This window comes from Alexandromys fortis, unplaced genomic scaffold, assembly GCF_014885135.2.
Source record: "Alexandromys fortis isolate MF-2015 unplaced genomic scaffold, M_Fortis_MF-2015_v1.1 scaffold_201, whole genome shotgun sequence".
Taxonomy (NCBI): Eukaryota; Metazoa; Chordata; class Mammalia; order Rodentia; family Cricetidae; genus Alexandromys; species Alexandromys fortis.
Genome location: NW_026068087.1, coordinates 2228810 through 2253879, shown reverse-complemented (window position 1 = coordinate 2253879; position 25070 = coordinate 2228810). Strand labels below are relative to the sequence as shown.

The following is a 25070-nucleotide window of genomic DNA, read 5'->3' as shown; positions in this document are numbered from 1 at the left end:
TTGTGAGAAGCCAGAGGTACCTTGGGCATTGGTCTCTAGGAGCTGTCCAGCTGCTGTTTGAGGAGAGGTCTCTCATTGGCCCGCAGATTAGCTAGGTTGACTAGACAGCTCCAAATGTCTCTCTGCCTCCCCAGCACTGGGATTACAACTGTATGCCAACACAACTGATTTTTTTTTTAAAAAATTATGTTTACATGTGCTTACATGTATGTATGTGTACCACAAGCATGCCTGGTGTCCACAGAGAAGAAGGTGTCAGATCCCCTAGATCTGGAATTACAGATGGTTTTATGTTGCACGAATAATACAAACCCAGAGATAGATATGGGAGTTCAAACTGAAGATCAGAAAAGCAAAACAACCACTAGAGAGACATTTTACCTCTACCAACTCTCTAGACCCAAAGGGCAAGATCCTGTCTTCATGAATCCTCAGACTCCACACTCCACTGATTTCCTCTCTTCCCCTTTATATTCCTCTCTCCACCCAGCCATATCACTCCTGTCTCCACCTCCCTAGAGCTGGAATTAAAGGTGCGTGACTACCAACACCTGGATCTGTTTGGGTGTTGGCCCTGTGCAGCCCAGGGTATCCTTAACTTCACAGAGATTCATTTGCCTCAGTCTCCCGAGTCCTGGGACTAAGGGTTGTGTGCCACCACTCCCTGGCCAGTATGGCTGACTAGCGTGGCTGCTTTGCCCCTTTGATCTTCAGGCAATCTTTATTTATTAAAACACAAATAATATACCACTATAGTTGTAAGCCACTTGGGTGCTGGGAACTGAACCCAGGTACTGTGCACGAGCAAATGCTCTTAACTACTGAGTCATCACTCTGTCCGCCACAACTGCATTTTTACACTGATGCGGGAGATCACTTCAGGACCTCATCAGCCTCCTGATTGTGCTATTAGGAGTAGCTGTGGTGATGGTATAGTTGCAGAAGTAGTGCCTGGGAGCCACCGATGGGTTTCACATTTCCAGGAAACACAGGCTTCAGGGACAGCAACAGAATCACAGCAGCAGAAGGAGTTACTGTCCCAGTGTTGGCAGTCGCAGCAACAGCTGAGCCCTGGGACTAGAGCAGGTACAAGAAGGTAAAGAGCCTCTGAGGTTGCACAAAAGGCTGTAAGATTCTGAAGCTGTAGGCCCTGAGTGGTGGTATAGTTCTGGAGAGCTGTTAAATAGCCAATATCCAAGGCCAGGGAAATCCTAACACCTCAGCCCTGAGAATCATGGTACCTAAAGCTATAAAGACTGTTGTCAAAGGTTGAAGAATCCATGCTTCCTAGACTTACACTAATCAGAGGAGTAACACTGGATACTTCAGGCCTGCAAAAGAATCCTAATAACACAAGAACACCACTACCTTGCTGTAAAATGCTGAGGGATATAAAACTACCAAAGCCAGTGCTGGAAAGGCTTCTCACTCACCGACATTTCCATATGGGTAGAATAAAGGACTCTGCCCAGCTCATTAGTAACACAATAACCTAGTGCTTAAAATGAACTAAATTTGCTCTCACTTGACGAGCTCCACCTAATCTTAAAATATATATATAATTTACTATTTGTGTGCATGGTGTGAAGCACAATCATGCCCCAAAAGTTGAACGTCAAATGTAGCGTGATCCTAATTAGTCTTGTCAGATATCAAGGTAAATGCTAAAAGATCAGATAAGCCAAGGAACAGCCACAGTCACTTCTTAGCTCTAGGGATCCTCAGACCAAAGGGGCAAGATCCTGTCTGTGCCTAGCCCTATCAATTCCTGTCTCCTGTCTGTACAGATCTCCAGGCCTCTATGGTTAACTTGTGGCTAGCTCTGCCCTCTGATCTCCAGGTCTCTATGGTTAACTTGTGGCTAGCTCCGCCCTCTGATCTCCAGGCAAGCTTTATTTGTCAGAACACAAACAAAATATCACAACAAGGGGGTGGGGGGTGGTGGTGGTGAATGTGTGGAGGTGTGAAGACTGTGGAAATGGTTCTCTTCTTCTACCACATGGGTCCCAGGATTGAACTTAGGTTGTCAGACTTGGCCAAGGCAAGCACCTTTATCCACTGTGCCTTCTTGTTGGCCCTAATCTTACTTTTAAATTATAGCTGATATCACATGTAATCAAATTCAGTTAGATACAACCTACATACCTTGAGGTATATATTCAATTAGGAAATGTACCAGTTGATTTTCCAATTTAAAATTTTAATGTACAGTCTGACATACACAGAAGTCCTTGTTCTTTTTCATTTTGTATGGATGTAGACATTTTTTCTACTACTTTCTAAACTTTCAGAAAATTAAAAATGTATTTGTTAACTTACAGATGAGTCATAACTTCTTGATATTAAAAAAAGTTTTATTTAAAAACATTAAAAACAGAATACCTTTAGTAAAAATTCCACACACACACCCCACATTCCATAAAGACTTGGAACAAAGTTTTTCAGTATTTGATTTGGGACTATGGGACGTATGAACCTCCTAGATTCTTTGGAATCCATGAGGAAGGGGTATAGGAACTGATTTTTTTAAAAAAAATTTGGTAAAAAATTTTGTGTTTTGGCTGCATGTCTGTGCACTACATGCTTGGCTGTTGCCTGAGGAGGCCCGAAGAAGATGTTGGATCCCCTGGACCTAGAGTTACAGACACTAGTGAGCAGCTACTTGAGAGCTGAGAATCAGACCCAGGAACTCTGAAAGAGCAGCCAGTGGTTTTAACTGTGAGCAATCTCTCCAGCCCCAGGTTTTGAAAATTCTGGGGAATTTTCCTTTCATTCGTTCTTTGAGACAGAGTTTTGCTGGTCTAGAACTTGCAATCTTATTCCTTCAGCTTTCTGAGCGCTTGGTTTAAGACATGTGCCACCATGTCTGGCCCCAATGACCGCTGTTGTATTGAAGTTAAAAGCCACAGACTTAATGTGACCTCATATGGCTCCATGTGGGATAAAATATATAGGACAGTGACTTAGACAGTCTAGTCAAATACCATAATTGTCCGTAAGGTAATCCAGGACTGCTGATGTGCTCGACAGGGCGTTAAATACTCGTTTTTCCTGCCTCGATGTTATCTTTTCCATCATGTATATTAAATGTTGATGGAAACACATAAAAGGAGTTCCAAGTTCAAGAGCGATGTCAACCCAGTCCCAGATACATTTCAGCGGGGTTTCTTCATAGCCAGCGAACATAGCTGGGTTTGCTAAAAGTCCCCTTGCGACCATCACACCTGCAAATTAAAGCATAAGGTATTTTTCCATAAACTAAGAATCCATCATTATCAGTCCAAGCAATGCAAGAGCATTTATCAAAAAGTATTATTTTGAGATTTCAGAATACCCTTACTACAAATTAATAAATTACAACAAAAAAGAAGTTGATTCTGGTGCCACTGATAAACTAATTATATTTATACAACTAATTTTAAAAAGAGATCTTAAAGTTGAGTCTATTTGCTTTCATCCAGCAACAGTTACCACAGGGCTGCTTGTTAATTACGTACAGGGAATGAAACCACATGGCCGTTCCGAGGCTCCCGTGGGCAGCAAGTTCACAACTCAATAAATACGCCATCACCAGGTATGATGGAGCAGTACAATGAATGTACCCCTTATAAGATGATCTACTAATCGTAAGGAAAAGATCTGGCAGCACTGTAATAAAAATACTTAGCTTAAATTAGTACAATAGGAAAATATGGCTCAGTGTGAAACACAAAATCAAATTAACATCACTCCCCCATCCTAACTTTTGAATCCTTATTAAATAACAAAAAATCCCGGTATTTATTTCTTACCATCTGTCCCAGTCATCTGCCACACATTCTCTGCTTCTTTCAAGTTTCTTATGTCTCCGTTAGCAACCACAGGTATAGACACACTTTCCTTTATCATTCTAATGGCATCATAATGGACAGGTTGGTGTCTTTCTTCAGTGGTTCTTCCATGAACTGTAACCCAGGACACTCCTGCTGTTTCAGCCTTCTGGCAAAGATCTATGGTTCTTCTAAGGTCATCATGGATCCTATAATTTCAGAATTGTAGCCATTCATAGCACACAGATTTTAATGCTAAAATAACTAAGATACTTTATCTGCTACATTGCTTTGCTTCACCATATTGTATTATCACCTCATGTCACTATTAATAAGGTTTTGTTGTGATCATTCCCATTCAAGACCTTGGCTTTAGATATTTGACTATGGAAACAACATGGTGACAAATGTCTTTCCCTTCCCCACTGCTTTTCCTTATTAGTGCCGAGAAATTAAGAGTCAACAGTGCACTGCCACAGAGGAACACAAAGAGGTCATTCTGACACATTCTGTGTAGGCCTCTCACATCAGAATCTTGTTTTCTTTTAATTGTTAAATACTAGTGCAAATATCCTTCCTGTTTTCTAGCTGGTGCCAGGGATGTTTCTTAGCATTAGTTAAATAGAATCTGGAGAAAGTTGAGGGGTTGGCAAGGTCTTTTAATTGGGAATATATTGTTTTGTGTTAAGAAATAAGATTTCAGAATTTATAATTTAAGAATGGAGTTTATGTCTATTTGCTAGACAAATATCTCTCGATATTTCCACATACCAGTCTCTAATTTAAGATACATACCACATCACTAAACAAAAGGAGTATTTTTAAACTTTCCAAGTAATATATTAACTTGTTAGTAGACTGAAATACTTTGTTTACCTTATTTTAACTGAAACTGAAAATCTAGGATTTTCCACTTGATTTCTTACTTGTTTCACCATATCTTGAATGAGCTCTGGCTTGTTTATTAAGCAGGCTCCATAACCTTCCGCCATGGCCCACCTTGATAAAGCAAGCACAACAGGTAGATTGTAAACATCTAGAAGGGAAGATAAAACTCTACATGTCCTGTATCACTCTTTCCTCTATCCAATGATTGGAATGAAACAGACACTCACAGATGATGGATCTACAGCAGGACAGTCAGCTTCGTTGGAGACTGTGGTCCTAAAGATTCATAGAGCAACATTTCTAAATGGTCCCACGAGATCAGGAAAACACTTGTCTTTTTACCAGTTAAGTGAGAGCATTAAATTAGAATGCTTTCAACCAAAACAGATTAGGTGTTCATATTAACTGCAATTACTTCAAATTTTTAAAATTCCAAATTTGATGTTTATTGTGCATAACAAGAGGTTTTATCGGTCTCAAGAGTAGAAATATATTTTGGCTCACAGCATTCCAACACTACTAAATAGCGTATCTAATTCTCCTAATGAGCATACGGATGTCTAATCTGATTTGGCTTAAGCTCCATTTAAAACTGTGAAACTGTGATTTATTCTTTGGGCACATTCTGGCTACTGGAGATAACCTAGTACAGCGCCAGCACAACAGTTTCTTAAGTACATCCCATTCAAACTCAATCAAGTAGCTATGAAACAGAAAGGCAAAGGTGACTACAGTAAAGTAACTACTTAGGAGAAAGCCAACAGTATGTCTTAAATCACAAAATCAGCCTTTAGAGAGTATATCTGACATGGCATTAAAAACATTTCTGGGATTGCTGCAGATATTAGACTCTCAAAGAATTAGCTACTGATGAGGTTGAAGGCAGAGCCAGTGTGTGCTTGTTCGTTTTATTGGCTTGGCACAGACTAGTTATCTGGGAACAGGGCACCTTGGTTGTGGAATTGTTTCCATCAGATTGGTCTGTGAGCATCTCAATGGGACATTATCTTGTTTAATGACTGGTGTGCAAAGGCCCAGTCTACTGTGGTCTCTGCTAACCCTGGGGAGATAGGTACCCTGGGTTGTGTAAGAAAACATGTTGCGTGTAATATGTTTTATGAGAATGGCCCCCCAAAGCTCATATATTGGAATGCTTGGTCCCTGATTAGTGGAACTGTTGTTGGAGGAGGCATGCTTTGAGGTTTCCCAGTCAGCTCTGACTCGTGGCTGTATCTCAAGGTGTGAGCTCTCAGTTACTTTTTCAGAGACATGCCCACCTGCCTGCTGCCATGCTTCCTGTCCACCCTCTGAATCCCGAATAAACTCTTTCTTTTGTAAGTTGCCTTGGTCATGGTATTTTGTTATGTCAATAGAAAAGTATCTAGTTAACAGCAGAAAACAAGTAAGCAGTGTTACTCCATGGTCTTTGCTTTAGTTTCTGCCTCCAGGTACATTCCTTGTCTTCCCTCAATCTTGGAGTGTGACTTGGGAGTTGTAATCTGAAAGAAACCCTTTCCTGCCCAAGCTGCTTTTGGTCACAGTGTTTATCATAACTGAAAAAACAAAAGAAACGAATGAGGTAGTGATGAGGAAGCAAAAACCTAGTCAAGAGTCCATAAATCACTTCAGCCATCATGAAAGACCTTTGATGTTCCTAAATAACCCTTTCTTTTTTAAAATTCTTGTTTAGAACCACAGTGCTTTAAATCTACAGCCCTCCTCTTAAATTCTCGTTATTTAATTAATTATTATTACTAGTGTGCGTATGGGGGTGGAGAGTGTACACTCAGAGGGCAGAGGACAACTCTGGGGAATTGGTTCTTTCCTTGCATCATGTGAGTCCAGGGGAAGCTAAGGTTGCTTCTTAACTTTTGGAAAACGAGAAAGATATTATACCATGTTCCCATAGTTTTTGTTTCTACTTTCTTTGAAAACTCTTTTAATTTCTTTGACCTTTACCTCTGAGGGCAACCACAGTTAATATCTATTCCGCTTGCATAGGGGCAGACTATTTGGGCAGCATCAGATAAAAGTCTTGCATCATTAGCAGCAAACTGAACAATCAACGGGCAATCACCTGTTAAAAAAAAGACAGCCCAACATTAAACTTTATAGAAGAAACATTCACACAGCCAAATGAATTCTGCAATGAAAGACTGCAGAATTAGTAGAGTGAAAAGTATCCCAGAATGGTAGTATATACGTACCTGTTACGTGGAAGTGAGTGTGAGCGGTCTACACACGCTGCCATGCCGGTTCTCTTATGATTCTGGGAAAAGCACTCAGATGTGTCTTCTTCTATTTAGTGGCATATTCTCCTATATGGATGGTCTACATACTGCTGTCTAAACTGTACTCATGCTTTTATAAGTCTATTCCTAGATGATTGCCTAGAAGTCTAACTGCTGAGTAAGCATTTAGCACTGCCTACGTATTTAACATAGATACTATTAAATTATCTTCTAAGAGTTTACAGATGCACAAATTAATAGGAAGGGTCTTTATTTCTATTCAACAGTATTTGTGTGTCTTTATTTGTATTTTTCACATTCTATTTTTAATTGTTACTTTCTTCTTTTATTATTTATTTATATATTTATTTGAGACAGGGGCTCATTCTGTTGTCCTGAAATTTACTATGTGGACCAGGCTGGCTTTAAACTCCAGAGTTTGAGATCTCCCTGGCCCTGTGTTCCAAGTGCTGAGATTAAAGGAATTGTCTACCATCCCTAGCTGTGTTTTGACTTATAACTGTTTTTAAAGGAAAGAAATTAGTCCTGTCTATTGCCTGTGTTATATATATATATATATTTTTAGTTCTGTTTATCTCAAAGTACATTTCTATACCTTTATGGAGAAGTTTAAAATTTAGGTTAGTCAAATATATCTGCTTTCCTAGGTCTTACAAAACATATTTTTCATATCTTTGGATATTGTTTCAATTCTGGAAAGATGCATTTTAACATTTCAAAGGCTTTTTTTTCCTATGAAATCCACGGGATGTTTATAAAAGTTATATTTCAGGATATCACCTCTGTTGAACTGATTACAGATTTCTATAGCAATTCACTGGTCTGGGAATTGATGAGAAAGAACATTTTTTTATTCTTCATTGGCCTGTGGGGTGCATTCCCTGGTTGGTACCTTAGTTACAGAATTCTGTTTTAACAATCACTTATTGATCAACACCATTAGCAGCTGAACATACAAATCAAGCTATTTCTATAGTTCATGCCTTCTAGGAACCTACAATCTAGTGGAAGAGAGGGGCATGGAAGAAGAAAACAAAACAGTAGGACTAAGTACAATCAAAGAGCATGTGCTTATGAGCGAGGATATGGTTACACAGTGACCAAAGAAGATTCCTTGGTTACAAGCTTTGAATGATGGATTAGGAGCCATGATCTGTAGTTTACCACGTGTGTGTGGGGGGGGGGGGCATGGACACGGACACACACACACACACACACACACACATACTCTTACAGGCATGCAGGCATGATTGGAGAAGACACTCTAGGTAAGGAAGTTCAAGAACAAGGCATGCTAAACTCTAGGAATTTATGGAAAGAAAGGCTATAGATGTATTCAGTGGCTGGATCATAAAGGACTTTGCTTATTTGCCTTAGGTGTTGAATTCTAGCCTCTAGACTGGTGATTCTAAACTGTTAGGAAGATGAGAGTACTTGTATGGTTTTTAAAACATGAAGAGATTCTAATTAAGAAGTCGAGCCTGGAAACTCTCATTTCCAACAAGTTTTCAATGATGAAGTCACCTTTGGCCTGAGAATCATGCTGAAGTCATTATTTTGGGCAATGGGAGGAAGGACTGCAAGCAGGGAAGAACATGATCAAATTTGTATCTTGGACAAATCATTTTGGGCTATTAGAAGATAGTCTGAATGAGAAAAGACCACAGGCAACAAGACAGGGACTTATTCTAATAAATGAGGACAGGAAGGCTGGTGGCCTTGAGAACAGCTCACTTTACATTCTGATAGATTATTGATAATGTAAAAGAAATACTAAAGCCACTTAAAATCAGGACTATAAACTATACTCCTTGTTTCATCTAATTTTATAAAATAGCTGAGTATATATACTTCCCCTGCAAAGTCAGCAAGCTACAGATTTTACATACCTTGGTTTGTGGTAAATTCACTGTCTCTGGCTTTTACAGATCTGACAAAATCAGCAGCAATTATCATTGGTGTATAACACAGATCACAAGAGTATTTTCTTACTAGTGTTCTAAAAGCCAACCTGTGAAACATACAAAACTTTAATCATGAATTTAGAAAATCCTTGAAGTATGCATTTGTAAATTTCATTTAGTTAATTATTAACTATTTATTAGAGAAACTTTTTCTTGGATGAAAGAAATGTAGACTTTCAACTAGTCCACCTGCTAAGTATGACTAAAATCCTTGGTACTTGTGTTTTTGAAAGATTCTCTCTATATAGCACAGGCAGGCCTGGAACTCACAGAGCTCTGACTGCCTCTGCCTCCTGGGATTAAGAGTATGCACCATTTATAAAACTAAAAACCTCAGAACTATTTATAAAACAATTATAGGAAAATTACAAAAAAGAGAGGAGGGGGAAACAGGCCGGTGGCCTTGCAAGCCTCATGAATTTTCTTTTTGTTTTAAATACAGCAGACTTGGGGCTGAAGTAGCTGACGACTGGAAATCAGCAGTGAGTGTTGACAAAAAGGGCCCATCAGCAGGGCGGTGGTGGCGCACGCCTTTAATCCCAGCACTGGCAGGCAAAGGCAGGCGGATCTCTGTGAGTTCGAGGCCAGCCTGGTCTACAAGAGCTAGTTCCAGGACAGGCTCCAAAGCTACAGAGAAACCCTGTCTTGAAAATCCAAAAAAACAAAAAACAAACAAACAAAAAACCCCCCAAAAAACCAAAAAGGGCCCATCGTAAATTTCCTCCCTTATAAAGGATCAGTAAAGAGAAGCTTCAAAAGATGGAAAACTTACAATAACAATGAACACAAAACAAAACACTACACACTCGCCTTTGTTAGGAAATGGTGGGTGTGGAGCCTAGATTTTTCACTCTTGCAAGACACTCTAACATCTCATGGTGATAGTATTCAATCAGACCTGGTAGGTACATGAAGCCTTCATTCCTATTGGCTACCAGGACTACCCTTTCCACTGCTATTAGTGGAGACCACATGTAGAACACATATTTCCATGTGTATGGGAGTGCACAGTAACAAGGCACCTTTTCTTCTCTTGCTGGATGTTGTGAAAGGAGGCTGTGTGGAGAGCCAGGACTTCAGTACTACCCAGAAGCTTATGCGTCAGAACTCTCAGTTCTGTCCACACTAACTAAAAGACTCCCTATCTCCCAGGTGTGCACAGAAGCCAAGCTGATAAACAAGACAAAATGCTCATTGTAATGAGGTAATCCCTCTCCTTTCCCTTTGGTGGAGCAGCATCAGGATGGCTGACTAAATCAGAAGTTCCAATATTCAAATCCAGTCATTACAATCTATTTTATACGAAAGAACATACTTATGAATGTAAAAATGCTGTATCAACTGATACAGAAATAACATTAGACAAAATATCCTTATACAGTATTAAAAAAGTCTCAAAAGCAGAATTGTAAACAGCTTCCTTCATTTGATAAAGACCATTTCTAAGACATTATATGAGCTGAGCATCTTCTCCAAGACAGAAGCAAGGACAGGATGTCTGCTCGCTCCATTCGTTATAGTGGGCACTTTTACCCAGTGCAGTAAAACATGAAAAAAGATCAAAATACTAAGGTGAAAAGAATTAAAATTGTCCATTTTTATAGATGACAATCATGTCATCATGTTTACAGAGACAATCTCAAGAAATTTATAAAAATCCATAATTGGTGAGTGAGCTCAATAAGTTTGTAAGCTCAATGTAAAAAAATCAATTATGCTTTTAAAAATTCTTAATTAAGTTAAAGAAATAAAATTAAAAATACAATACTAGGGACTAGTGGGGTGGCTCCGTGGGTGAGAGTGCTTGCTCCACAAGCCTGACGACTCAAACCTACCCTCAGGACTGACGTACAAATCCATCTCTGATCTCACATAAGGATGAGAGGAACAGCACATATGCCACCTCCGTTCCCTCCATCCTTCAGATACTTTTCCAGGACAGGGTTTCTCTGCATGGCCCTGGTGGTCCTGGAACTCACTCTGTAGATCAGGTTGGCCCTGGACTCACAGAGATTCACCAACCTATGCCTCTCTAAGTGTTGGGATTGAAAGAGTGTGCCACCACGACCAGGCTCTCACCCCTCTTTTAGACACACTCCAAAACACTTTCCTAAGCTTTACATCCAACCACGATTTACACAAATATAAATAAGCTGTACTTCAAAAATACTATTAAGAAGATGAAAAAGTGAGCTGGGTAGAAGTGTCTCTCGCCTGTAATCCCAGCACTTAGGAAGCAGTGACAGGCGGATCTCTGTGAGTTCGGGGTCAGCTGGGTGTACAGTGCTAGTTCCAGGATGGCTAAGGCCACACAAAGAAACCCTGTTTGTTGAAAAATGAAAACAAAAATTAAAAAAAACAAAACAAAACAAATCAACCCCCCCTCCAAAAAGAAAAGAAAGATGAAAAGATAAGCCTACATACTAGGAGGAAACATTTGCAAAGCACATAGGAGTAGCTTCTGGAATAATGTAAAGATAATACTTCACTGCAAACAAATGAGACACCTTAAACCTATTCAGAATGGGCTGAGCATTTGAATAGGTATTTCTATAATGAAAAAAACAGAAAGAAGCAAAGATGTTCAACATTACTAGCCAGTAGGGAATGCAAATCCAACCACAAAAGATTCTACTTCACACCCAATGGAATGGATATAATGATTAAAAAAAAAACAGAATAAAATGACAAGTGTTGTCAAAGGTGGAAGGAACTGGAACCTTTGTATGTTGCTGGGGAGGAGGCAAAGGCACAGCCTTGATGGAAAACAGTGCATTTTCTTTGAAAAGGCAACACAGAATTAACATGTGCCTCATTTGACTCTATAGCTCAAAGAACTGAAATGGTCTGAGATATTTAAATACATGTATTCATAGTAGCATTATCTAAAATTGCCAAGAAGTGGAGGCAATCCAATTGTTTACCAAGTGATGAAAAAGCTGCTACAACCTATCCAACAACCCTTACACAAGGAGGGGAAGGCTGGCATTATGGTATTATATGGACGAATCTTGAAATCAATAGTCCTAAAATGGTAAGTAAACTAAGCTAGTCTCAAAAAGACAAGTCTCAGTTACACGAGGCATCTAGAATGGTCAAATTCATAGAGAAAGAAGGCAAAATAATGACTAGGGGTTGGGGATGTTAGAAATGAAGAATTATTGCTTAGTGGGTCCAGAGATTTAAAGATCAGGTACTCAACACCTAACTGTACATAATCCTGTACAGTTAGAATCAATGTATAGCCCAGGCTGGTCCTGAAACTCAGCAATTCTACTGTCTTATCCTCTATGAGTGCTGTTCAGAAGTGTGTGCCAACATGCCTATTATGTGTACTTTATAACCATAAAAAACCCGCAAGAAACCATCAATAGTTAAAAAGTAACAATTAGAACATGGGCAAAGATATGAAGAAAACATTTCCTAAAAAATATTTGGATGGCAAACAGACACATAATGATATTTGATATCTCCAGTTGCATAGGAAATCAAAATTAAAACCATAATGATACAACTCTACTGTGATGTGGGAGTCTGTTGTTTTGTGTTGATTTCATTGGTTAAATAAAGAGACTGCCTTGGCCCTTTAAGAGGACCATCACGCTGAGTGCCACTCTGTTGTAATAGGAGCTGCGGGCTACTTTCCCTGGCACCCGGCCGCCCGCATGGCTAGCTTTACCCGAAATAATTACACGGAAACTGTATTCTTTTAAACACTGCTTGGCCCATTAGTTCTAGCCTCTTATTGGCTAGCTCTTACATATTAATCTAACCCATTTCTAATAATCTGTGTAGCCCACGAGGTGGCTTACCAGGGAAGATCTTAACCTGCGTCTGTCTGGAGTGGGAGAATCATGGCGACTCCTGAATCTGCTTCTTTCTCCCAGCATTCTGTTCAGTCTACTCCGCCTACCTAATTTTCTGTCCTCTTAAAGGGCCAAGGCAGTCTCTTTATTTAACCAATGAAGTCAACACAAAACAACAGACTCCCACATCACTACTGATCTAGAAAATGGTAAAAATAAAAAGCATTATTAAAAGTTGATAAGGATGAGAAACTAGACTACTCGTATGGTAAGCAAATGTTTGTTCAAAGTGTAAAACTGTAATCCCCATTCTAGAAAAGTTTAGTAGTTAAGAAAAACAAACCAAACCAAACCAAACCAAACCAAAGCATCAAATCACCTCAAGCCTCGCAATTTACCACTGTGTTTTGGTTCTAAGAAACATGTTCACATTTATATCCATTTAATATCTGCTGAACCCTAATATTTGTCATTTTTATAGATATTAGGCTGAGAATGTAGTTCAGTTGGAACAGTGCTTGCTTAACATTCATGAGGCACTGGGTCTGACAGCAGTGTTATTTAACTAGTCACAGCGGCATATACCAGTAATCTTAGCATTTGGGATAAGAATGCAGAAAGATCCGGACTTCAGCCGCTAGCAAGTTTTAGGTGGCCAGAGTTATACAAGACTCTGGGGGAAAAAAGCTAGGAGAAACTGTCTACTTAGGGTCACAAACATACCAGTTGAGTGTTAGCACAAGGGCTCAATTCTAAATCATGATTCCAAAGTGAAGAGTCTGAAAGCCTTTGTAGTTGAGTGATTTTACAACTCTGGAGAAAAAAAAAATCCAAAAAAAACCCCCCTAGTACATATAAGAAAAATTAAATTTGGCTCATTAATGGCTTAACAATACTTACTTTGAATATCGAACCATTGGGGCACAGATTTTCACCAGCTGTCCAGAATGAAACATTTCTATTGGGTCTTTTTTTCTTTCTTGACATGTTGTGATTGGTATGGAGTCACTCCTCATGTATACAACTTATTTTTAAATCTGAAAGATAGTTTGCAAAGAAAATATGTATTTTACTACATAACATCCATTATTGGGTTGATCACATAGCTCTGTTTTATGGTTGGGTGCTTGCTTAGCATGTGGTGGACTCTGGGTTCAATTCTCAGTATTGGAAAAACAAAAAAACTATTATTCTGGCAATTTCAATCACCAATATTTTTCATGAGGCTTCAGACTCAGAGGATCTTGCCAAATTCTGCCTCAACTTATAGGCTGAATAAATCGGGAACACTGAACCTGGTAGTTTTAGAGAAATAAGATATGGAAAACCTTTAGGATTTCTCTCCAGTGTATATCATCTTATGATTTGTTACTTTTTTGCTTGGTTTTTGAAACAATTCAAAGCCCTGGTTAGCTTTGAATTGGTAATTCTCTTGCCTCAGCCCCTGGGGTATTGCAACTGCACTGGTATGCCTCCATGTCCAACCTCATATTTTTCATTGTATCCATTTTATTTTCTTGATAAACCAAGGAATCTGATTTGAATTCCCATACAATACTGTGTATGATGGACAATCTGAAATATATCATTCAGGAAAGTTAGGTGGTATCAACAGAACATTTGTACTATAAAATAAATCCTGGTATTTTGGGGCTAGATGGCTCAGTGGCTAAAAGCAGGGACTGTTAGTTCAGAGGACCCAAGTTCAGTTCCTAGTACTCAAGTTGGGAGAATCACAATTATTTCTATTTCCAGCTTCTGGGATTCAACACCTCTGGTTTTTGAGGGAACTTGTACTCACATGCATATACCCACTGCAGATACAGACACACACACACACACACACACACACACACACACTTAAAAAAATAAAAGAGAAGTCTTGATACTTTTATTTATTATTGGTGAATCAGAAGGGACACAAAACTTTATTATTTTAAATTTTAAATGTGTTAACAATGAAGATTCCAGTTAACATCAAATAAGTGCATCATAAGTAACTCATACCCCAAGTACAAGGGATAAGTTATTTATATGTTGTACTTAAAACTATGATTTCATAGTACTTGTTGCTTTTTGTATTTTTTTGCCTCTGTAATCTAGTCAGATAAAAGCTATCCCTATAAAATGCTAATTATTCAGAATTCAGTCTTTAACCTTTGGCAGTAAGCTAAAAAACACATGGCCAGTATAGTGAAGGGTGTCCTAGCTTGCAAGAAAAATCAAGTAACAGAGGAAAGGGAGAGTAAATAAGCTGCATTAGAGATGGTCATAGTGCTAAGAAAAATAAACACGGAGTTACAGTAAAACACTACGAAAAGTTTATTACAAAGGAAAGACGAGTCTTAAACATTACAGAAACGGTAAATACTAGGTGGCAAGTTGCCATGATGTTATTACTGACTTTCTCAATCATGATTTTGTTTTCACTCATTCCTGTGGTCAGACTAAATTGTAAAAAAAAAAAAATCTCTCAACCTAGTTCAGAAAAGATCGCTAGTTTTGACAAAATATCACGAAAAGCAATTACGGCAATATAAAATATTCAACAGTCAGGGGAAACACAGTATTAAAAACTTTATTTTGATCCTTTATAAGCCACTTACAGAGACCAGTTAAACAGCTCTCTGAGCTTATGGGATGAAGGTATTAATATTGGTTTTAAAGTTCACCAAAGTCCGCAGTCATGCTTGAGAGTACCAGAATAATTCCGCTTAAACTGGATAGTAACAGGCACAATATTGTGCTCAAATATGCTTGTACACCTAGAATTTCTTTTGGTTGTATTTGTAAATTCGTGCTGGTATATACAGTGGAGGTTTAAACTTTTATTGAATGTTAGTATGCACTGAGTAAAATCTTTAGGTGTAAAAAAATGAAAATTCTGTAATTCAGATAAAGTTATTCGTCGTTGATGATTATAAACAAACGAGTTTTGTATAATAGCAATACTGAAATCTAATGTGAATCTGGGTACGCTGCCTCTGGCCGACCATTTATATCACAATTCAGGTCAAGCGCAAAAGGGAAATCTGAGGCGATGTTAAGGGAATGCAAAATGCAGTGTAGTTCGAGAGCCGCTCACCTAAGTAGTAACGAATATTTCAACGTTTAGATTTCTAAGGTATTTAGGGCAGCACTTAGCAACGATTCTTCCCCAGCATATCCCGCCTGCTACCCGGGCTTGGCACAGGCAGGACTGGGCTGCGCTAGCTCCCACGTGCTAGGCGAGGCGGGCCGCGAAGCACCCCGGAGCCTTCTTCCCTACGCCAGAGGCCCGCGTTCTCCGGCCAATACTTGCGTTGGAGGTAGGAGCGGTGGCCACGTCTCCAGCAGCCTAGGAGAAGGCCCGTGCGGCAGCCTTTCTATCCTTCAGAGCGGGCACTGCAGCTCCTGGCATCCACACACTCTCCCAGCGTTAGCCAGGCGGGGGCGCCTTGATTCTGCGTCATCGGGAGGGCGGGTCTGTCGCAGACGTCATCAACCCGGCACTTGCCAACATGGAAGGTGGAGACCGAGTCTTCTCCGTGACAGGCCGTGGGTCTGCAGGTTCCGCGGCCGTGACGGCGACCGTGCGGGAGCTCCTGCAGGACGGTAAGGCGTCTAGCGGAACCGGGGGTCGGGGCTGGGTCGCTGTGCGGTGCGCGGACCCCACCGGCCGCTTCGCACAAAGTTTTCGGGTCTGGACGTGGCCACTCCCCTATGCCCGGCCCCCACGTCGTCAGGGGTAGTCCTGGTCCACGCGTTTCCTCAGGGCTGCGCACCTCTCTTCCCGTCGGTGTCTGGGGGGACATCTGGTATTAACTGCTCGGGCTTGAGCTCTGTCCTGACGCGCCCAGGGCTTCTCTCAAGTTCCGGGACCCTGCACGCCATGGTCCGGGCTGACAGCTCCTGTCTTCTCCCAGAACTAAAAACCCACCTAGGTGACAAGCGGCTGCTTAAGGAAAGGGGTGGGTGGGGGCTTGAAAAGTGGAATTAATAATACCTGCGTTAAATGTTGGGCCATGCAGTGGCCTCTTACAGTGTGTTATCCACGCGTATCGAATATCAAAGTCAGATTTATTGGTAATTTGGAGAGAAATTATTCCAAGAAAGTTAGCTATAAAACTTTCTATGACTACTGTAGTAGTCTTGAAAAAATTCAGTTGTCTTAATGCTCAAGTCTGAGAGGCAGAGCAAAATTCAGTTTGCAATAGTTATTAAGCCCCTTTTTCGCTCCCTTTTGCCCCCATTCTATCACGTATATTAAAAGCATTTGCAATAATCACTTTAATTTCTGTGTGTCAGGATCCTCCCCACCCACCCACCCACCCCGGGTTTTTTGTTTGTTTGTTTTTGTTTTCTGGAGACCCAGTTTTTCTACCAAGCCCCACTGTTCTGGAACTCACTGTGTAGATCAGTCTGGTCTTGGACTCACAGAGATATGCCTGCCTCTGCTTCCCTAGTGCAAGAGATCAAAGGCATAGGCTACCACAAAAATCCTCTTTTTATATCCCACAGTGCTGCATACAGTAGGTTCAAATTTATTATTTTACTTGAACACTACTCTAAGTGTGGCTTATAAATGATCAAAATAAACTTTTAAATTGTTGTGTTTCCCCTGAATGTTGAATAATTTATGTTGCCTTAATTGTCCTTTCGTAATACATATTTTGTAAAAATTAGTGATGTTTTCTGAACTAGGTTGTGGTAGATTCTTTAGTTTCTGCCTGTGTCACCTTATCTTTGTATCTTAACTGAAATTCAAATTTGACCGAGTTTCGAACTCCTGAGATACACATAAAGTTTCCACTCTCAAATACTTACCATGTAGTACTATAAAGGCAGCTCCTATAATAGTGTTGGAAGAGTACAGTATAATTGTGTACACAGCCAAACAGCAATACAGAGGATGACAGCAAGGGTTTAGGGTTTGGTTAGGGAGTGTAAATAATGCGTTTCCTGGAGTGCCCTGGTTTATATCCCTTGATAACACATTCTAAACAATGAGTACATGTTTCCCTAGAACTCATTTCTGGAAGAGTAATTAGGTTTTGGATAGTAAATAGTTAATATGCATGCTATATTTTCCTACTTACAAAAATTCTCTGTCATCCTTCACAGTGATGATTTAAATCTACACTTACTCTTTAAAAATTTCTTCTTTTAAACCCCTGGAACTTGTCAGATGTGAATTTTATTTTTTAATTGCTGTCCAGACCTTGAACTTAACTGCTACTTAAAATCATACTTGCTTTCTTTTTTCCTTCTTCAGTTTTAGATACAGCAGTGTAAAGTCCCTGCTTTCTCTTATGGGCAGCCCCTCCTGTGTGATCTATTCTAAAATACCAAACCAATCATTAAATAATCTAATAGCCATGCTCTTCATTTATTGTTTCATCTTTGGGAGATCATAGTTACGGCTGGCCACTTCCTTTAAACTGTTGGTTTTTTTTTCATATTTTTACTAAAAAATTTTACTTTTCATTTTAGGTAACAACCCCATTTCCCCCTTCCTCCCTTTCTCCTGCCTCCACATCCTCTTTTTATCCCCCATCCATAAGCCATTATTTCTTTTGATATAGTCATTCTTTTTTCCCTCATAAGCAGTCTTCAGTATTTTCTTTTTTTTTAATATTTCCCTCCCTCCCTCCCTCCCTCCCTCCCTCCCTCCCTCCCTCCCTCTCTCTCTCTCTCTCTCTCTCTCTCTCTCTCTGGTTTTCTGGTTTTCTGTGTAGTTTTAGAGCCTGTCCTGGTTTCTCTCTAGATTCAAGGCCTCTGGCTTCTGTTACATCATCATTGAATTCCTTCGGAATATTGATATGGGATTCCCCTCTGTATGCTGTGAATATCATTGGTTAATAAAAAATCTGCGTTGGGCTTATTGCAGTGCAGAATAGGACAAGGAGGGAATTCCAAGCAGATAGAGAAGAAGCCGTGTAGCTGCTATAGGAAACAGATGCCAGATAGAACTTTACCAGTAGGCCACAACCACATGGCGATACACAGATTAATAGAAATGGGTTAATTTAAGATGTAATAACTAGCTAGAAATACGCTAAAGTCACTGGCCAAGCAGTGTTGCAATTAATATAGTTTCAGTTTTTTCAGATGTTTTTGGATCTGGGCAGCCGGGAAACAAAAGTGCAGCTTCTGACTACAGGATATCCCACAGCTACCCCAAGTCATGGAAATCCTGTGGGTATTGTTCCACAGCATCAGTCCCTTCTCAAGCTCCAGCAGGTCCTAGATGGGGTATATGTTAGGGTGGGCCACCCCAAGGCAGGGCTCTGGGCCTGGATGATAGCAGCACTGGTTAGTCTGGGCCACTGGGGCCACCAGCCTCAGGCGAGGGCACAGAGTCAGCTCTGTTATGCCCATACTGTTAGGGTTAGTTCTTCCTCACCTGTTTAGAGGAGTGGGGCCAGCTCTCCCAAGTTGGGTGGGCAGCTAATTTCTGCAGTATCCAGCGAGAAGCAGGGCCAGCAAAGGGTGGGCCCAGCTCAGTATGGCCCTCTGATTTCATCACGCATGGTTCGCATGGGCCCCTGCAGTGACACAGGCTACAGACCCCAGCTGTAGCTGGACCACGGACCCAGACATGGTTCTTGGAAAGCAGCTAGATCTGATGTCACCATTGACCCAGGTGGTAGTGAAGGCCACTCAGATGGACATGTCCGCATTGGCAGCATAGCCCTAGACCTGGGGTGTCCCCATGGCCTTCAATGGCACTAGGAGCTGTGGACATTAACACAGACCCTGGCTGCTATAGAGCCACAGACCCAGGCATGACCTTTGGCCTGGACAACACCGTGGCCCTGGGTTGCAACACAGACCGTGTGGTCCTGGCTGCAGCATAGCCCCAAGACTCCAACAAGGCCACAGGTTGGGACATTTTCTTAATTGCTAGTTGATGCAGTAGGGTCTAGCTTACTCTGGGTGGTGCCCTCTCTAGACAGGTGAAAATTAAATAAAATAGCTGATAAAGCCTGGGGGAGCAAGCCATTAATCAATGGTCCTTTATGGTTTCTGCTTCAGTTCCTGCCTTGAGGTGCTTGCTTTGAGTTACTATCTTTGTTTTTCTTTATTATGGACTATTACTTGTAAACTAAAATAAACCCTTTCCTCTATAAGGATCACTGTTTTATCACAACAGAAAAGCAAAGTAAGACAAATTCTCCTTACTTCTCTTCTAAATTAAAGAACTATATTTTTAACTGCCTACTAATATTCCTGACTTGATAGTAAACAACATATTAACAAATAGTACATATTCTATGAAAACATTAAGCAAAGTAAATGTCTTTTTTCTAATTGTCACAGTTAGTACTTACTATTGGTATTTAACTGAATGTTGATACTTAGGTTGTGAGACTCTTGGAGGCAGTTTGTTTCTCATCTTTGTATATTTAACACCTAGGGCATTCAGCTTAATGCAGAATTGAATTCCTCATATCAGATAAAGACTATTCCACTATTTAAAGAAACTTGGGAATTATCTTTGGTTTCTTCTACTAATCACCATTTCATCTTATCAAGTTCTACTCGTTGCCATGTCCAAACATTTGCCAAATTTGACACTTGGCTAACATTCTTAAATGACACACACTTACTGTATCTTATGTCCCTTGGGCTGTTAACATAGTGCTGTGCTTTTCTGACCTCTCTGATTCTACTCCATGGGAAGATATATTAGTAAACCAGCTTTCTTGGAAAATAAGAAAAGGCCCGGTTTCATTGGTATTTGTGTATTTCATGATATAAATACCCCTATCCCAACTGGTTTAAAGCCTACATATAATACTGTCTGACTCAAAGAACTCCTGAAAATGTCATAGTTATAGGAGGTAGGGGGGCCCTTGTACATCCTGGGTACGCAGCTAGCTTAGGCCCGAAATAACCACACAGAAACTGTATTAATTAAATCACTGTTTGGCCCATTAGCTCTATCTTCTTATTGGCTAACTTTTACATTAATTTAACCCATTTCTATTAATCTGTATATCGCCATGAGGCTGTGGCTTACCGGGAAAGATTCAGCATGTCTGTCTCTGGCAGCTCCATGGTGGCTCTCCTACTCTGCCTTTCTTCCTCCCAGCATTCAGTTGTCATCCCCCCGTCTACCTAAGTTCTGCCCTATCAACTAGGCCAAGGCAGTTTCTTTATTCATTAACCAGTGAAAGCCACACATAGACAGAAGGACCTCCTACACCAATAGTTAGCTGCTAAAAACTAGTAGATACTAACTCAAGCACACTGCTGTGTAACAAATCCCATTGTAGTTATTCTCTGTTCCTGCAAGAATTATTGTTGTAGAATACAAGACGGGCAGTGCTCTTGCTAGGCTTAGAACCACCAGTAGCACATACGTTGACTGTTTTGCACATCTTGCAAGCATTTTTCAAACTGCCCTCCAGCCTTCCTTTGAAACTTCATTTTTTCTTTACATTTTCTGCCTAATACATAATTCTGTCATCTAGTTTTACTAAACTTATTCTTACCCTTGTCAAGACATGCCATTTTGACTTTTCCTGGTGGTAAACTTTCCGTGTGGAATGACTGAATTTGTCTGGTAGTGTTCTTAATTCTGAGGAAAACTTGGCAAACTGGAAGAAAATAGAACTTTTAGAGTTAGGGTCAAAGTAGTTGGATTCTACTACTTCAGTTTGAGAGTAATTAGACTCTGAGAATAGTTAAGACTGTTTTGCTCTTTGCACAATGATACTTTGAGATGATGTATAGATTAATTCATCTGACACCTGCCATTGTCTGGCCATGTGGTAGTAAACAGAATCGCTTCCCTTGGTGGAGTGTGTACTGTAATGGATATAGACTAATGCAATACAGGTGTATCATAAGGAAGAAAAACACTGAATAAAAGATTAAAATCACAACTATCAACTTTAATCTTTATTCCAGGAAAGTGAGATTATTGCTAGGAACAGTGCTTCAGGAAAACTGACCACTGATAATATTTGTTGCTTCAGATATCTCTAGATCAGTGCATAAATACTGTTATAAAAACTGAATCTAAATTATGAATACAAATAAGCAAATACAAACTTATAGGTAGTATTAAAATTTAAGACTTAAAGGTAAATAAATGGATATAAAACTTGCATTCAGATAGTCTGGAAAAAGAAATCATGGTGTGTGTATAAAAATCTATAAACCCATAAATGAAAAACCAAAAAGCAAAGCAAAACAATAACAAGAAAGAAGAAACAGCAGAGCGGTTTAGACTCCTGGACTCAGCATCTTTACTTTCAGTATTGGAATCTCAGATATTAACACTGGATAAATTGCACCTGTGAAGTAGAGAAAAATTATGTTTTCCCACATATCATATATGCTGAGACTGCTCGTTCATTTCCCTGCTACCAAGACCTGAAATAATCACACAGAAACTATATTAATTAAAACACTGCTTGGCCAATCACTTAGGCATATTGAATTAACCCATTTCTATTATTTTGTATTTTACCATGAAGCTCTTGGTTTACCGGTAAGTTTCCCGGGCATCTGTATCAGTCAGCTACATGGCATCTCTCTGACTCCACCTACTCTCTCAATATATCAGAAATCTCGCCTGTATATTTGTGCCCTGCTATATATATAGGCCCAAAGTAGCTTCTTTGTTAGTCAATGGTAATAAAACACATTCACAGCATACAGAGGAGAATCCCACATCACATCAGGACTGTGTGGGGACTGAAGGAGTAAGGACTTGGACTTAGAGCAGCACCCAGAACATAAGTATTCTCTCAGGAGTATTATCTTTTCTGTCTGCTGCAGTCTGCTCCAATTCCCCATTGTTCTAGGTAGTGTCTGCAACAGTTCCTCATGCATAGAAGGTCTTAAAACATGCTAATTTTGATTATAATTGATCTGTTGCTTGATAACTGTTGGTAAGTTTTCCTTTGTTTTTTTCCTAGACTGTTACAGTGACTTTTTAAATGAAGACTTTGATGTAAAAGCTTATACTTCTCAATCTATTCATCAAGCTGTAATTGCTGAGCAACTAGCAAAACTTGCCCAGGGGATCAGTCAGTTGGATAAAGAGCTACATCTACAGGTAACATCCATCTTCTGGGTTGGAGACATTATTCGACAGAAGTGACTGTTTATCCCTTTGTCATCTCATCTTTGTTAAAGCCAAATGTATATTTCCATAAACAAATGCTTAACTTACCAGCATCATTTTAATTACATTTTTGTGATGTTTTCTGTAAACTACTTTTTAATTAGTTGAAAACAAATTAACCTACCTTTCTGGAATAATTTGCTTTTTCTGTTTATTACCTGAAGAATTGTTATTATTCTTATTAATATTATTTTACAGTGAGTGTTTTGGGCGAAATAGACACCTTTGATAATGATAGTGGAAAATGAAATGGAATTTTAGAAGTAGAACAATTTGAATAAGTAATATTGGGATGTCTCACAGGAAGTGTTTATATTTTCTTAAGTACAAAGTATAACATTTACTGAAATTATAGAAACTCAGTAAAGGTTGTGATGTCGTAGAGCACATATAAGCATTAGGGGATAGGTCCCAAGCTTAGGTGTGCAGTCACTGAGTTTTTTTAAAAAAGATATTTCTGTAGATAAACTTAAATGTTCCATCTATAATTGATAAAGTTTGTAGGATTGTTCTATGGTCTACTTCTTTGTTGGTTTGTTTGTTTTGTAGCACTGGGGATTGTACACAGGGACTTGCATGTGCCAGACAGGTACCCTACCAACTGAGCTATAATAGCCCTAGGTCTCACAATCCTTACATTATTTTTTGTTTGAGTAGTTATTGAAGACATACTTAGATGGATGAATAAGTTTGTGAATAAATGCTCGGTTTACTGGGAAATCTAAATCTCTCATATCATTAAATGAGATATACCCATTTAACTTTTTTTTGAGTTTCTTTATTAATGAAAAGAACAGCTTAAAAGGATTATGATGACTTGTAAGGTCACTTCAACTTTAAAATTCTGATTATATGTTTAGAATACAAATATCAAATATTTAGAAGGCACGCAATACTGTTTTGTGTTAGGCTATGGAATACAGAAATGAGAACACATTTCTTGGTTCTCTAAAGACTCCAAAGATTAGTGACAGATACAGACAGAAATAACTGTCAGGTGAAGCCTTTTTTACATAGAACGATACAAGGTGTTTTACAGGAGCATAGAGTTTTATAGCACGAATTCTAATTGGTCTTAATATATAAAACCTGGAGTCATATATTGGGGTGAAAGCTGAGAGATCAGAGAAGCAGTGCAGCCACTTGAGAGACCTTTTACCTCTACCAGTGTTCAGACTGCATCCTCAGACAGCAGGGCAATCTTCAGACTGCACTGAGCTCAAACTCTTGTCTCTTCCCACTTTACATTCCTCTCTCTGCCCAGCCATATCACTCCTGTCTCCAGCTCTCTAGTCTGGGATTAAAGGTGTGTGATCCCAAGTCCTGGGATCATGTTTGTGTGATTCAATCTAGTGTAGCCCAGGGTGGCCTTGATGTAACTGAGGTCCGTCTGCCTCTGTCTCCCAAGTCCTGGGATTAAAGGTGTGAGCTACCACTCCCTGGCCTCTAGTGGCTTTGCTCTGTGTTCTGATCTTCAGGCAAGCTTTATTTGCTAAAACACAGACAAAATATCACTGCAGAGTTTCAGGGGATAGGTTTTTGCAAGAGACATCTGAAATTTTGTCTCACTTTTATAATTGTTATATTTCTTCTTTTATTCAGTATTTCTTTGGTAGGAATTGATGAGAATTTAAAATTAACACTCTTTAGGAATACAAATTATTGTGTGTGTGTGTGTGTGTGTGTGTGTGGTCAAAGTCTCTGAGTCTAGTATGAGAACTGAACTTACTACTATTTTTTCTTCAGAAAAAAATTTAGATCATGCTAGCTAAATAAAAGACTGCAATTAAAATAATTAAAGAATCAACCACATGATTAAAGTTCTAAGTATTAATATATATGTCACAGCTTAACACATGGACTAGAATTGACTGTAGGTATTGAAAGCAGAAAAGTACCTAGCAGATAGTTGTTTACAGAGTTGTTGGTGAGCAGAAGGGGTTGAACTGAAGGAAGTGTAGTTGCAGGGCAGAGTGTTGTCTCCTGTGTTACTGCTAAAATTTTGTTTGTGACTAAATACTGATATAATCAATATGGTTTTTTTTTTAGCTGTTTGTGAATCTTTAGGTTATTGGTGGCTAGCTAAAACAAACAGGAAGGTAGCTGTCTGTAAATGTTACAGCTCTGAAGGAAATGATATCCTAGCAGTCGGAAGCTAGAAAATACCCACAGCTCTGAAGGGAAAGATGGCTGCGTCTGCTTGAGAGAGAAGCAGCAATGAACTGTGT

The 25070-nt window shown here is 39.5% G+C and overlaps 2 protein-coding genes across 4 annotated transcripts in view; one reads left to right on the top strand and one right to left on the bottom strand.

The window, feature by feature from the left end:
• Nucleotides 1-2340: 2340 nt before the first annotated feature.
• Nucleotides 2341-20814, bottom strand: Dus4l (dihydrouridine synthase 4 like). 3 transcript variants are annotated; one of them, XM_050122321.1, is made up of 7 exons: nt 20725-20814; nt 13620-13756; nt 8839-8960; nt 6657-6774; nt 4686-4808; nt 3792-4018; nt 2341-3224 (listed from the first exon to the last, which is right to left on the bottom strand). In XM_050122321.1, the coding sequence occupies exons 2-7, from the start codon at nt 13733-13735 to the stop codon at nt 2977-2979; spliced, it is 954 nt and encodes a 317-aa protein (XP_049978278.1). In that variant the 5' UTR covers nt 13736-13756; nt 20725-20814; the 3' UTR covers nt 2341-2976. The 3 variants fall into 3 exon arrangements, with proteins under 3 accessions (XP_049978278.1, XP_049978277.1, XP_049978276.1); XM_050122320.1 differs by lacking the exon at nt 20725-20814 and adding an exon at nt 16021-16145; XM_050122319.1 differs by lacking the exon at nt 20725-20814 and adding an exon at nt 15805-15949.
• Nucleotides 16202-25070, top strand: part of Cog5 (component of oligomeric golgi complex 5) — a 216388-nt gene continuing 207519 nt past the window's right edge. Inside the window, exons 1-2 of the mRNA XM_050122311.1 lie at nt 16202-16313; nt 22634-22773. Of these exons, the coding sequence (XP_049978268.1) occupies nt 16220-16313; nt 22634-22773 (234 nt within the window). The 5' untranslated portion in view covers nt 16202-16219. The remainder of the gene's footprint in view (nt 16314-22633; nt 22774-25070) is intronic.